This window comes from Penicillium canariense (genome assembly GCF_028826845.1).
Source record: "Penicillium canariense strain IBT 26290 chromosome Unknown utg000001l_segment0_segment0, whole genome shotgun sequence".
NCBI lineage: Eukaryota > Fungi > Ascomycota > Eurotiomycetes > Eurotiales > Aspergillaceae > Penicillium > Penicillium canariense.
In genome coordinates, this window is record NW_026622728.1 from 7,340,175 (window position 1) to 7,354,044 (window position 13,870).

General features: G+C 56.3%; 5 protein-coding genes across 5 annotated transcripts; 2 read left to right on the forward strand and 3 right to left on the reverse strand.

The window, feature by feature from the left end:
- Nucleotides 1-1,267: 1,267 nt before the first annotated feature.
- On the reverse strand, nucleotides 1,268-1,750 carry N7482_002533 (uncharacterized protein; the record flags this gene model as incomplete). The annotated part of the gene is made up of 1 exon (XM_056684658.1): nucleotides 1,268-1,750. The coding sequence occupies one exon, from the start codon at nucleotides 1,748-1,750 to the stop codon at nucleotides 1,268-1,270; it is 483 nt and encodes a 160-aa protein (XP_056548264.1).
- A 653-nt stretch (nucleotides 1,751-2,403) lies between these two features.
- N7482_002534 (uncharacterized protein) lies at nucleotides 2,404-2,841 on the reverse strand (the record flags this gene model as incomplete). Its single annotated transcript, XM_056684659.1, has 1 exon — nucleotides 2,404-2,841. One exon carries the CDS (start codon nucleotides 2,839-2,841, stop codon nucleotides 2,404-2,406), a length of 438 nt encoding a protein of 145 aa, XP_056548265.1.
- Nucleotides 2,842-4,723: 1,882 nt separating this feature from the next.
- Nucleotides 4,724-6,310, forward strand: N7482_002535 (DHHC family palmitoyltransferase; the record flags this gene model as incomplete). Its single annotated transcript, XM_056684660.1, has 5 exons — nucleotides 4,724-4,835; nucleotides 4,916-5,414; nucleotides 5,468-5,591; nucleotides 5,644-5,684; nucleotides 5,740-6,310. The coding sequence occupies 5 exons, from the start codon at nucleotides 4,724-4,726 to the stop codon at nucleotides 6,308-6,310; spliced, it is 1,347 nt and encodes a 448-aa protein (XP_056548266.1).
- Nucleotides 6,311-7,314: 1,004 nt separating this feature from the next.
- Nucleotides 7,315-7,638, reverse strand: N7482_002536 (uncharacterized protein; the record flags this gene model as incomplete). The annotated part of the gene is made up of 1 exon (XM_056684661.1): nucleotides 7,315-7,638. One exon carries the CDS (start codon nucleotides 7,636-7,638, stop codon nucleotides 7,315-7,317), a length of 324 nt encoding a protein of 107 aa, XP_056548267.1.
- Nucleotides 7,639-10,635: 2,997 nt separating this feature from the next.
- Nucleotides 10,636-12,896, forward strand: N7482_002537 (uncharacterized protein; the record flags this gene model as incomplete). The annotated part of the gene is made up of 2 exons (XM_056684662.1): nucleotides 10,636-12,577; nucleotides 12,652-12,896. 2 exons carry the CDS (start codon nucleotides 10,636-10,638, stop codon nucleotides 12,894-12,896), a joined length of 2,187 nt encoding a protein of 728 aa, XP_056548268.1.
- Nucleotides 12,897-13,870: the final 974 nt, after the last annotated feature.

The window sequence follows — 13,870 nt, forward strand, 5'->3', positions numbered from 1 at the left end:
GGTATGCCTTTTCTGGAATACTCGCGCAGGGCGCCTAGTATGCACGTAGTTTAGAGGGCGTGATATATTCTCGCGGCAGGTATCTCGGAGTCAGTACCCTATCTTGGGCCCAGTAGGTCGGGCACACTGCATTGTCCACTCCACAGCCGGTGTATCGTTTCCTACTTGATATGGCTAACGAGCCCTTTCGCGTGACATTTGCAAATAAATGAAGAAAAATAAATTCCAAGTGAGAAAACCCTATGGGACGCCCTCGTTGACCTCTCTAGTACGGATGATGCAAAGAGCAGATTCCGAGACTCCGAATCAAACCCACCATCTATAGGTTCCTATCACGATCTCAGACTGTGGGGAATCATGAAGAAGCAATCCATGGCCGATGAGTCAAAATCCTCAAGGCAGAGTTGCGGATCCCGAACATAGGGTAGCGTATGACATCCGACAGGCCCCGGGGGGTATAATTGATTACGGTCGATCGGGATCGGAGCCAGGGTCGCCTGTTATTGGACCGGGGAACCGCGAACTACACGCCTCACATCGGCACGAGAACGAAGGCGTTCGCTCAAGCGAGAACCAACCCGTTTCTTAATGGCATATCGCATATCACGCAAGTCGCGTGGTCGCGCCCGATAGCATGGCCCGGGTGAAATGGGATGAGCTGGCTTGGCATTTGGGCCGTGTTCGCCGGGATCGTTGCCATTTCCGAAGTAGTTAGTTCTTGGAATAGTTAAGTTGGTTGGTTAGTCAATTGACTACTCTGCAATAGGACTCCGAACGAACACACTAGTCGCTCGTCAAAGCACCGACGTCACTGGAGCCTGAGGCAATGCGGTGGAGCCCGCTAGACGTTGAGGGGTCTTGTCTCAACAGGTGGGAGGGACGACTGCCGCCGCTGGGTGTCCGTGACACGGTCGGGGCGCAACCCGGAGAAATTCCCCTGGCACAGCCTCTATCGCGGGTACTGGCCCGGCACAGGCATGCGGTAATCTGCAGTGAGTCTCCACCGCTGGAACACGAAGTGGTTTTCATAAACTTGGAATGATCAGGTCGAGAATGCGCTTGGCGGGGCTGAAACGCACGGGAGTGGGATTGGGTAGTTTTTGGGGGTTGGGGGCGAGAAGGGAAAGTGGGAATAATAGCGATCGCAAAGATGTAATCATGATGATGAATGTCGGGAGGACATGCATGGATAGTTGAGGATAGAGGACGGTTGGTATACTTCGTGTAGGCTGCAGGGGTGGAGGAGGGAATGCAGTCAATGTCTGGTTCAGTGGGGGAGGGATTCCCCTCGTCGCACCGCTTCTTTTCCAAGGCTCGTAGGGCTGGCGCAGCGTAGAAGCAGGGCCAAAGAGCGGTCGTCGGGCCTTGCGGCCTTGCGGGGAGCAGCTGGCTCAACTGCCATTGGGGAGCGCTGGACTCGGGCCTCTGGTTCTAGTTTATTCCCGGGCGCTGGCGTGCAGACGCCCGGAACGACCCACGAATTGTAGGCCCCACGGGTGCACCGCGCGATCGTTGGCGGGCTCTCATTGGACCTCCAGACACGGAGGCTCAAAGTCACGCTAATTGACCACCCACCGCCCGGGGAATTAGCCAAGAGTTCGAAATGCATGCCGGGGCGTTGAGGCTCGGCTGAGGAAACAAGGGAGGTTGCAGGTTGCAGGGTGCCGGAGAATGCGCTCTGGTTCGACGATTGAGAGCAACCCGGTTCCTGCGGCTGACTCACACGCCTACTCTGGACGATGACTCCCATTCTGCATGGCGCAGTCACGAGTGGCCCCGGTCTCTGTTGGCCGGGGACCCGAAAGAGAAAGCTGGAGAAGGAAATCATAGATATTGTGGTCATAGGAATATATGGAGACTGGACCGAATTGGATTTAATCTCTCAATGGTTCTTGGCGCAAGGCAGACAGGGAAGCCCGCCCTGCTTACTCATGCGGCCCCTAAACTAAAATAAGCAGCAGATGTATACACTTGCGTCTCTAGACTGGTCTAATCGTTGCAAAAGCCAATGCTTGTGTCAGGAAAAACCAAAAATCAAAACAAACCCATAAAAAGATCAACGTGAAAGCCACATCAGAGGAAGTTCAGAAACGAAAAGGAAATAAAGAAATACACCTGGCCCAATGCTGATAGTCCCTGAAACCCGCTTGCATGAACCAATGGACAAGCTCGTCCCATCTAAAAATAAGATCAAGATGATGACAACCAAAAATCAGAGGGAAAAAAAAGAAGGGTCACAGAATAAAAAGCACAGTAGTCGGTATCACTGGGCACGTTAGCTCCTCAATTCCCAAGCAGAAGCAGAGTGAGTAGGGAAAGGGGAATGCGGGTCTTACCGTGGTCGACATGAGAGAGGCATGGAATTCGGTCTTCGCCCGCAAAGACCGTGGTCATGCGCGGGTCTTACTTGACCTGCTGGCATTCGCCGCAGGCCTCATGGTGGCAGACCACGCATTGGGGCTGAACGTTGTAGACCTTTGGCCCGTCGTGGCACTTGCAGCAGATATACATGTATGTCTCGCTGTAGTATTGCACCGCACCCCCGAAGGATGATGCGAGGACCGAGGGCATTGGCCCGCGGAAGGACCGAATGCTGTGAAGCTCCCCGAGACCGGTGGCAGCCATAGTCTTGGTCTCTAGCGAGAGGGTGCGCGCGGTGTCGGCGGCGACGACGGAGGGGTAGGGCGAGAGCGCCTGGTTGTGGGTGTTGTAGTTGCTCATGGTGACTTTGACCCGGTTGCACGAGTCGCAGGCGTGTTTACCACAGTTGATGCAGGACACATAGAGGTCGGCGTCGAAGGGGCCGAAGTTACAGCCGCAGCAGTACCACAGAGTTGCCATCGTTATGTTGGAAGGGCGTGGTAGGCGGGTAGGATATTGAAACACAACGGCCGTCAGTAGCGGTGGAGAGTTGACAGCAGGAAGCGTGAAGATCTGTTGAGGAAGCTTGACAGATGGTGCAAGGCTGATCAGGATGGATTGAGTTATGGAGGACTTCTTGGATTGTTGGGTTGTTGGATTGTTGGTTGCAGAATGAATGAGCACGAGACCGAGGAGGATTTTCTGGAGAGATATATAGGCTGGGAACTGGAACGGGAGAGAGTGACCACAGGCACGTACCGACCAGACCTGAAGTGTCCAGGCATCATTGTGGCTATTCCTCGTAGCTATCAGCCCAGGCTCCTACCAGGTTTCCCAATCGGGTAAGGGTCCTTTCCACCCGGGTCCAGCATGAACGTTTGGGGACATTGCGACCCAGAAAATCCAGAAAATCCAGAAAATCAAAAAGACCAAACAAAACCCCCTAAAACGCCCTGAATCCAATCCCGTTCCGGGGGGGTGGGCACATCAACCCGGGGTGATGGGTCCCGGCCCAGAGGCCAGTGGCTTTGTCGAGCCTCGCAGCCTGGGTGGACGAGGACTACGCCCAGGTAGGCTAGCGAGGCCTCGCGCCTGTCGGCCTCAGGAACGTGCGCCTGAACCTGAAGAAGACCAGTCGGGGGGTTGACTCAGTGGCCGCCGCGGGACCCACTGGGCCCTGACAGTGCAGCGCAGGCAGGTGTCGCTCCATAGGCCAGGGCAAGGCTGTGAAGGGGCACACCGTATCGCATGGGCGTCTTACCCGGGAGAAAGGGTGATCGAGAAGGTAAGAAGCGCATAGAATATCCTCTCGGGCATTCCGAACAGACGGTCACCATCGACACCGTCCGCCTTTCCCCCCTTCACCCCTTCACCCCCTTCACCCCCATCGCTTCACCCCGGTGATGCCTTGCCTGGTGCCTTGAACATGCTGGACGATCCACTCTCGATAGGCAGCGGCTGGCGGTGACTCGAAGCGGAGGAGTCATCGGTCACCTGTGGTGCGCTAAGCCCCTGCTGCCTAAGGTGTGCAGTCATCGAACCCTGCGATGATCTATCCGATTCTTCTCGTTGGTCTAACGGAGAGTTCAGGGCAATGGGTTGTCCGCGGGCTGTGTCTACATTCCACCCCCGTTACCCAGGGCGTTTGGTTTGGGTTTGGACTTCTGACCGTCCAGCTTCACTCCGACCAGTCTACTTTTTTCAGCTCTCGACGTGCATTGCAAGGCAGTTTTTGGTTCGTGACTCTGATTCCCTCTCGTTGGTCTAAGATCATTACCCTCATTCCACCTGATGGCGCGGTCACTGCGCGATCCCTCTGGTACTGCGCCGCGTATATTTCCTATACTGTCCGTGCAGGATGGTCTAGTTAACTGGCCTGCTCAAATAAGCACCTTTCGGCTCACAACCCAATTTCCTTCCCGGTCACAGGCAACAAGGCTTGATTCCGTCCGTGATTGCCCCGCCCGTTTGTTCCCCGTATGAATGCTGGATGTAATTGTCCGGTCCGGGGGGGAATCCCGACCGCACCGATAGCAGCACGAAGTGTGGAAGAGGGAAACAGTGAATCATCCCCCCAACTATCCTGGTTCACCGCCGCACCGCCGTTCCTCCGCAGGGCACCCGCTCTGGTCGGCTTTCCACCCTCGTGACCGTGACCCCCCCCCCGGTAATTACGTCGGGCGGTCTGCGCCGTGGGCAATTGTGCCCGGCTTGGCGCCCTGACCTCATCTCATCTCCGCCCTGCCTCGAGGGGATCATCATTCCGGTCGCACGCTATTGAGCTGCCTGGTCTTCTCCGTCATTGTTACTGTTTCTGCCTTCATGTACCTGCACGACTGCGAGGCAGAATCATTTCATTTTCATGGCGAGCCCCGCGCAGAAGCGCGTCAACCTCGCGGTCTCGAAGATCATTCCGCCCGTGCTTCTCGGCGCCGTGGTCTACGCTTGCTACGCCGTGACCAAGACGTTATGCAGTGAGTCTTCTTTTGTCTGGATCCCGAGGGCTTGGGCCCTCTTCTTGAATCCCCCACTGTTAACCATTCCATCTCCCCAGTTGACTATCTTCTTCATCCTCTCCCATCCTATAATCGACGCCCTCGAGTCGGCGCTGGCGCCGTAATCATTGCACTTTTTTATTGCCTCTTAATACCCGTGGTCTCCACCTACATTCGACTCCTCTATGATGTCTTATGCAATCCTGGCTACCTACCACTCGGCGCAGAACGGGTTCGAGCCGACGTCGAATCGGAGGATCCCACGCGCAGGCATGGAAAGCGCCGTCGCAAGACCAGCTCGCGAAAGGCCCGGGATGCGGAGAAGGAAGACCCGTGGAAGGTGGATCTGGAGAGCGGGATAAACAATCATGCGGGAGGGAAGGCGTTTCCGCTTGATCCTGCGGGTCTCGAGTGTTTCTATACGAAGGATGTCTTTGTCTGCCAGGAGGATGGCCGGCCGCCGTATTGTTCATCCTGTTGCCAGTTCAAGACTGACCGAGCACACCATTGTCGGGAGGTGGACCGCTGCGTGCGCAAAATGGACCATTTCTGCCCTTGGTATGCGCTTCTGCTGGTCAACCGACAGGGTCTACATTGCTAACCAAGTATAGGGTCGGAGGTGTGGTGTCCGAGACCTCCTTCAAGTTCTTTATCCAGTTTGTCGTCTACACAGCCATGTTTTGTGGATTCGTTTTGATTGTTTCTGCGTATTTCACGGCGGAGCTTCGTCGGAACGTAAGTGTCCGTCCCAGTTGACTGCCAGATCGATTGCTGACCCCCTCAACAGACTGGAAGCGCTAATCCCCACTGGGCTGTTTGTATTGGACTGTAAGTGCTCCGTACGATGGGCCAACCAAGGTATCTATCTAACACACATCACTAGGAGCGCTCTTTTCGCGTTCTTCACTGGGGGAATGACTCTCAGCTCCATCCAACTGGCCCTGCTGAACCTCACCACGATTGAAAATATCAACCGCCGCTCCGTCGTTTGGACCCTCGCCATCCGGGTCCCAGAGCATATGCTGGACCGACTCTGGGCCCCCGACTCCCCCTGGGCACCCACCTTCCGCATGGTCACCTACCCACTGCAGGAACCTGTAGCACCCTCCCAGCCCCAAACGGCCAACCTATCTACCGGCGAGCGCCACACCTTCGCCATCCTCCACACCCTCCCGGGGGAAAACCCCTTCAGTCTTGGCAGCGGCCTGAAGAACCTGCAACAAGTCATGGGCTACAGCATCAGCGAATGGCTCCTCCCACTCAAACACAGCCCGTGTGCGGACCACAGCAGCCCTACCAGCGCCTTTGCTCTGGGGCCTGTGGTAACGCGGCTGAAGCAGGAGGCCGGGTTGGCCCCGGCTCCCGCACCAGGAACAGAAACAGAGGATGGCTCTGCGTCTCGGCCCCCTTCTGCGCATGCAAAACATAGCCGCCGCAGCAAACGTAGAAAATGATTGATGTCTCGGATCGGGAAATAGAATACACCCTGCACATCTCCCATGGTCCTTCCTGTGCTTGTAGGAATGTAACCCCCAATGATTTTTTTTTTTTTTTTTTTTTTTACTATTGCTCCAAGTGGCAATGCACCACCCCTACTAGGGTTAGGAAGGAGGCCGACTCCAGAGCCGCCCGCGCAGATTCCTTCTCTGGCCCCACAGGTAGGGCTGAGTGCTTGCTCTGGGAATCGTGCCAGGTACCGTGATCGCCCATGGGGGCCGCCCCCATTGGGGCTACCGCGATCAGGTACTTTAAGTAACAATGTTCGCAAGGTGGCCCGAACACCCTTACCCGAGCGTAGACGTTTCTACTTTTAGCTTGGGGTGAGAAACCACGGCCAGAATGATGATAGAAACAACGACATAATCTCTATTCTGACAACTCTTAACGCCTAGCTATTAGCCCTCACGCTAGGGAACGAAGCTCCACCCTCCCCCCCCACCTTGAAGATATTATTATCTGCAAGCGCCCAGGATAACCCAGCGAGGCTGTCCCGCTACCTCTGATCACCAATGTCCCCATTGACATCATTAAGATCGGGGTGGCGAATGAAGAAGAGATGGGCAGCCTCGTGCAGTCGTCCTTCCACGTCCATCTAAAAGCAACAAAAATCGACGATGACATAACAAATCACAAGGATGCAAGGAAAAACAACATGGGAAATAAGAAGCACAGAACCCTCTGAAATGCGTAGACCCAACTCCCTGAAACCGATCATTTAACCCAGCACCCAGACACCGTCCAAACCAACGAAGCTCGTCACGATGTCACAGCATCGGATGTCCCAGAGTCCCAAAGCCCACGCTATATGCCCATACCTATGCCTATGCCATACCTATGCCTTTACCAAACTAATCCCCAAGCGCCATGCACCTCTCATAACCCCGTCGAATCGGATAATCGGACAGTCGGACGATGGGAGACCAAGTAAAGAAAGAAAAAAGAAAAGTCCAGTTCAAGATCAGACGACGGTTTTAGTGCACTCGCCACACTTGTAGTGCGCGCAGAGTGGGCAGCGATCTGGTGCCAGGGCTGGGTTGGTAAGTGAGTTGCAATTACAGCAGGTCCACCAATCGGCAGACTGAATGGGCGCGCCACTTCCGGCGTAGCCTGTCGGTGTTGCGCGGTAGAGTGGCTGAACCGGCCGGCTGGATAGAATATCGGCATCGACAAACTCGCGGATGGTCTCAACCTCAACCTGATGCATCGACAAGACCGAGAAGTCTTGCCGAAGGGGCAAGGTCAATCCCGATCGCTCGGCAAAGGTGACTTGATACGAGGACATTGTGCTGTCGTTCAATGCGATGGTTGCAGATCGGTATAACTCAATTTAACTCGTGATAGTCAATCTAGTGTAGAAGTCGCCCAACGTAAAAAAAAAAATAAAAACAAAAATCAAGGGATGTGGTATAACAGCTGAACTGATTCCGAGTGGGATTCAAAGCTGGAGTTGAAGCCAAAGTTAATTGACAACAAAGAGGAAGACGGAAAACCTCACCTCAAAGACCGGCCTTTTAAAGCAAAGACTCTCCCAACCCTCGCCCTTGCCCTCCTCACCGCACATCACAGAGCAGACCAATATCCATCTGCCACAAGTGTCCACAGCCATACTACACGCTGCCAGCGGGGCAGGACAAGGACACGACTCCATCAGGGCGAGGGCGAGGTTAAGAAAACCCAACCTTGGTAGACCGGAGCCGGCGCCCTTAAGCACAAGTGAAGCGACAGCCGCCCATCCAGCCGGAGTCCCCGAGTTCCCAGGCAGAATCTCTAGAAATCCGCAGCGTACATACCCCCCGTGCCCACACCCGCACCCAGGTCATTCCGTCCAGCGCACCACCAGCCAACCTGGGTGCCGGAGCGTCGATATATCGGCGAGCTCCGAGAACACGAGGACACTGTAAATCAGTCACGGGTATCCGATGGACGGAGTGAAGCTTCGAAAAATGCGCGCGACAAGCACCCGCGTACGCGGCGCTCCGGCAGCGCAGTCCTGGGTCGAGCTAGGACAGCCACGATATGCACCAGCATCAGCACCCGCGCGGGTCCTAGGGCGAGGGCCAGGGGCGCACAGGCGGTGGGCCTGTGGCCGCTGAAACAAGGATCAAACGCTGTGTGGCTGGGAGTGAGGCACGGCGCGTTTCTTGCGGGTGCTGGTAGGCTCGCTGGGCGCGGTGCGCCGGGGCGGGGAGGGCGCATAGGGAGGGATCGGGGGCTAAGAGCGAGGGGGTTAAGAGCGAGGGGCTAAGAGCGAGCCCAGCCCACCTTTCTCCCTCCATTCTCCGGTTTCCCTCTCGGCACTTTGTGGAGTGAGATAAGAGCTGGTAGCCCTACGGCTTGTATTCCGGAAATCCGGCCGGTGGCCCTGTTTCCAGAAGGATAATGATCCGCGGTGAGTGGAGTTGGGGGTAGTATCGGGAGAAGGGAGAGGTCGGAAGGCGGGCCGGGTGTGGAGTGGAGATGGTATGAAATTCCATGAGAATACTCGGAGATGGCAAAGGCTATTTGGTATTGAGAGGGTCGGTGCCACGTCGATAGGCCTATTGTATGGAATGAAATATCAAAGCATCGGAAAGCAGGTTTCGGATGGAGTTGACGGGGAAATCAAGGACAGGCCGCGGCCAATGCTGGAATGACGGAGGTTGCCGTTGTGATCATTGCAGGAAGGGTCCAGTTAGCGGGGATCCTTACAATGCGAGGCATGGCATTGTTTTGCGATTTGGTGGAATTTGGCCAATTGGCCGGGTGGAGGGGCGGTCCCAGGATGGTGTTGACGAGGTCAGCGATCGCCTTAAGTTGGATGGCTGTGCAGGCGCAAAGGGAGGCAACTAGTATCATGGCTAGTGCGTTGCTTTGTACGGTGCGCTTTCATCTAGCGGGCTGGGAGGACTGCGTGACAACCGAGGCTTGCGCGATATACTTCCGTCACCCCCATCGCTGCCCCGCTATCGCAACCAGCTAGTCTGTTTGACCACTGCCACCAAGACACGGTAACGGCCTCGCATCGTACGAGGGCGGTAGGTTGCAGTCAGGCCGTGTGTTCTGTTTCATTATCGGAGGGGGCATGATCTCAAACCATCCTGATTTCCCAGGCGTGAAGATGTATGGTGCCAATGAATGGACACAGCCCCGCAGCCCGGTGAGAGTGGCCCAGTGGAATGCACCCGGGCGCAACTCGGGGGGGCAAGTGGAGTCGACTCAGCCCACCTAAGCAATCGCAGCACCTCAGAGCCGCACTTGACCGCCGGGAGATGGGCGCTTTGCATGGCGGAGGAGGGGAGTGCCTTAGTGGGATGTCGGTAAGTCGACTGGTGGAAGGAAGCAGGCAAGTGGAGAGGCTGTCGAGTATCGGATCGGTCACCCACGATTCACGATGTGTTGACCCACGGTTTCAGACGCGGCTCCAGATGTTCCAAACATTCCTTGCCCACGGGTCGTGCCGCTGCTGGCCCGCCTTCGGGCTTTCGACGGGCTTTCGATGGGCTTTCGATGGGCTTTTCCGAGGACTGTCGAGGTTTCGAGGATGCTGGCATGTTTCAATGCTGCACGACATGGGGCTATCTCCCGCCGGCCCGATCAGGATGCTCGCGACCGTGGTGCCGGAGTGCCAGAGTGCCGCAGTGCCGGATAACATTTCCCTGGGCACGTCTGGAACAAGCTAGTAGTAGCCGTAGCGTCGGCCACAAGTCCACAGGTCCACTCACTGAGTAATTGCATAATCAATGGAAAGACAATGAGGGCAGCGTAGTCCAACGGGGCTGCAGTGAGAGGTGGGGTCTTTGTCATCCAAGTCACTGGGCCGAGCCCACTTTTGCGTCATTCTCAAGGCTGGCCTCCTCTCCCCTTTCCACTTCTTCCTCGTTTCACGCACTTTTCGGCCTCATCTTTGGGCATCCAGTTGGGTTCCGCATCCCCACTGTCGTCGGTCCGCCCGTGTCGAATTGATCAATCAGCCCCTCCAATCTCCTCGCCAAGTCCGGCTGTGATTTTGTTTATCATCCGCCTCGATTGACTTATTGCTTTTATTTTCCCTTCCGTTTTCTGGAATCTAGGGATATACTTCTAGAACAAAAAGAGCAGCGAAAACCACAATCCTATTCCCGCCCACGAGTCCGGTGGGTTCCCCTCCCTTGCATCTCGCCATCTGTGATGTTGAAGTGTTTGCCCCTGCTAACCCCGACCGTACAGCCAAACCGCATTCGACCCTCGACCTCAATAAAGTCAAACCTAGCGCCGGCCGCGAAAGCTCTGCGTTTGCACCTAGTGCCACTCTCCAAGCACGATGGGTTTCTCGAGTCACCTCCGCAGCCTCTCGCCTGGAGGTGGTCGTCACCACGTGGCTGGCCCACGGGCATCGACCGGCATGGTCCAGCTGGGTTCCTCTTTGGATCCCTACGAGGTGCCCCGAAGCCGTCACGACTATGAGGACTACTACTATCCATCGGATGTGGGACATGGTGGCACTTACCGCCACCACCCTCGACACCGATCCACAATCGATGTTCAGCCGATGTCTTCTCAGAAATACCGCCAACCTGGCCAGTCAACAAAGAAGCGGACCGAGTATGCTATCCAGCCTCAAACCAGGCACCGGAGCCACACTGCATCTGCAACAGATCTCTATGATACCCGCATAGCCGTTCCGTCATCTTCATCGTCACACCTCCGCCCGACGGTCAACTCAGGACGTGGTCACCGTTCCCCAAGCCCTCTCACCCCCGACACTTCGCGCTATGTGATACCCGCATCCTCCGCCCGTCATGGCGGAGGGCACCGCCGAGTGGTTAGCACCGACTACGCAAGTGACACCGGCCGCCTGGAAATGCACGACAGTGTGAGGTACCGGCCGGGGATTCACCATGGTGCGCACCGTGTCCAGCAACCGGCAGGCCGGCGGCGATATCCACCCTATGATGGGCCCAAGAAGGGCTACAACATTGACAATCATGATGCTTACTCCTATACTGGCCCCGGCGAAGAAGCTCGAAGGGACTTGTCCGGGGAATATCCTCTCCGGCGGCACCATCCCCCGGGGCGAGCGTCCATTGACCGTCCTATGAGTATGAACATTGCGGAAGATCACCCACAGTGGTTGATCCGCAGCAAGGATCACCGGCACCATGGGCCCCCGCCAACCTCCCGGGGTCTGGAACGGATGGACCGCGAAGGCCGGCCTCGAAGTTCTGCTCGAGGCTTTGATGAGCACCGGGAAACGTCCCGGACGAGAGCACCAGTTGGTCACGATCGTGCACTGGTGGTGTTGCCCCACGAGTCCGACGATGGATACGATTCATATAGTGACAGCCATCACCGCAGGCACCGTCACCACAGGTCCCGTCCAGAGGAGGGCCGGCGACATGTGGACGATCGATCTCCACGCCCGCACAACGGAGGCAGTGACCGGGCTTTGGCTGTTGCAGGACTCGGCACAGCTGCACTGGCTAACGGCTACTCGGATGCTTCAGACTACGACCACCGACCTGGCAGACGACGTCACCGACGCCGCGAGGCCGAACGCGACTACGACTCCGCGCAGCCCTCCACTAGGGAGTTTGCGGACAGTGGGCCATCCAACCCGGAGCGAAGCAAGCAGCTATATATGGGACCCAGCGATGCTCACCATCGCGACAGCCGATCTCGAAGGCAATCGCGTCGACGCTCAGGCAGCGATACTGAAGTCTATACAGACGATGAAGACCTCCACAAGTACCGACATGAGCCTTCGGCAGCACCGTATCGCAGCCGGCACAGTAGCACCGACACCAGTAGCGCTGATGACCGTTCTGCCGGACGTCGCCCTCGAGATCAGTCGCACCATCGTTCTCGCTCACAGCGCGTGGCGGAGGATGGCCGCTCCAATGAAACGCGAAGCCTCACTGCCACTGATCACATAGATGATGTGCGGAAGCCCATCGCTGTTGAGCCGCCTGTCACCAAAGAGCCTGAGCAGCCTGCCCCGAAGGGCATCCTCAAACCCCCCAAGAAGGCTTTCCCCGAGGAACCAAATCCGATCAGGGAGGGCGTGGCTCCGCTGAAGGATGCCAACAAGAACGGGATTCCACCCACCGCACGCTGGACCAAGATTGACCGCCGGTTGGTCAACCCCGCCGCTTTGGAGGCAGGCAACGAGCGATATGAGGAGCGATCGGAGTTTGTGATTGTGCTGCGGGTTTTGACGAAGGAGGAGATCCAGGCATATGCGCTGAAGACGCAGGAAATTCGAGGTCAGTCCTTTCAATCTGAGGCTCCGAAGACAGGTTTGGCAGACACAGACAACTCACTGAACTTCCCCCCCTAGATGCCCGTCGCGAGGAGTATGTGCGTGACAAGCGCCACCGTATAGAAGAGAACCATCGCCATGGCCGGCGCGAGGAGTCCTCCAGCGACGACGAGGACGAGGGCTCTGACGAGCAACTGAAGATCGAAGCACCGCCTGTCCCAGAGCCAAATTCGTCTCTGCCCATGCGGTCCCGTCCAGCGAGCCACTCGCCGCCGCAACCCGAGCGCCCAAAGATGATGAGCCCATCTGCTGCGCCGGCGTAGGGAGCCCGCTCAGTAAGATTTTCATGATCTTCCACGTCTGATAAGAGTGGGTGGAATCGGCGCCACGCTCCATGCACCTATTTTCCCCGTCGCCATAGCCCAGGGGCTTGATCCGAGCATTCACTGTTACGAGGCTTCTGGCCCCCATGTTGAACCGCCGGGCTTGTGGCATCACCGCCCCTGCAGCCGAGCAGGAAGCCCCAGTCTGCGGGTTATTCGGCTGAGTTCATGTCTGCATCCTCTTGTACCCCAGTTTTTTCCATGTCATGCCATGCCTTTCCTCTGTAGGCTGCACCACACCGCTTACTTGCGTCAACATCACTTGAATTATGATAGACTCCCTCGCAGCGCAACTGTATCTGCATTCGCATGCTCGAGGCACCGCCCCTCGGTGTGAGATGGAGGGGGAAGCATTCTGAGCCAATCCATTCTTTTGCCTACCCTCAGACATAGCCTCGGTTTCTTTCCCTTTTGTGCTTCTATAGTCTACCTTGCCATGACGAGGGGCTGGCGGAAAGACATGTGCCCCCAGTTCGAGCGGCTGCCCTTTCAGCTCTTGTGCAACCCTTAGCATCAGCATGAGCATCAGCACCAGCGGCTATGTCGCTGCCGGTGCCGACTCAGACTCACCTCTGCAGGTGTAGTAACTGCATCCGGATGAGCGTTTCGAGTAGCTATCCCGCAGATTGTCTGTCAACGCCTCCGTAAAAAGAAACCAACGATCATCCACCACCACCACAAAACGCAAACCCAAACCCAAACAAGCCAAAACCAAAGACAAGCAAAGACGGAATTTAAATACGCCCCCTCAAAAAGAGAAAAAGAGAAAAAGAGAAAACTAAAATAAAACAAAATAAAATAAAAGCCGCAGCCACCCAAAAACAAGAAAAGACCATACTATAGCCAATGCCTCCATACTTCCTTTTTTTGACACGGGAAATTACCCCGGCGTTTAAAACACTCCGTCGTCCTCA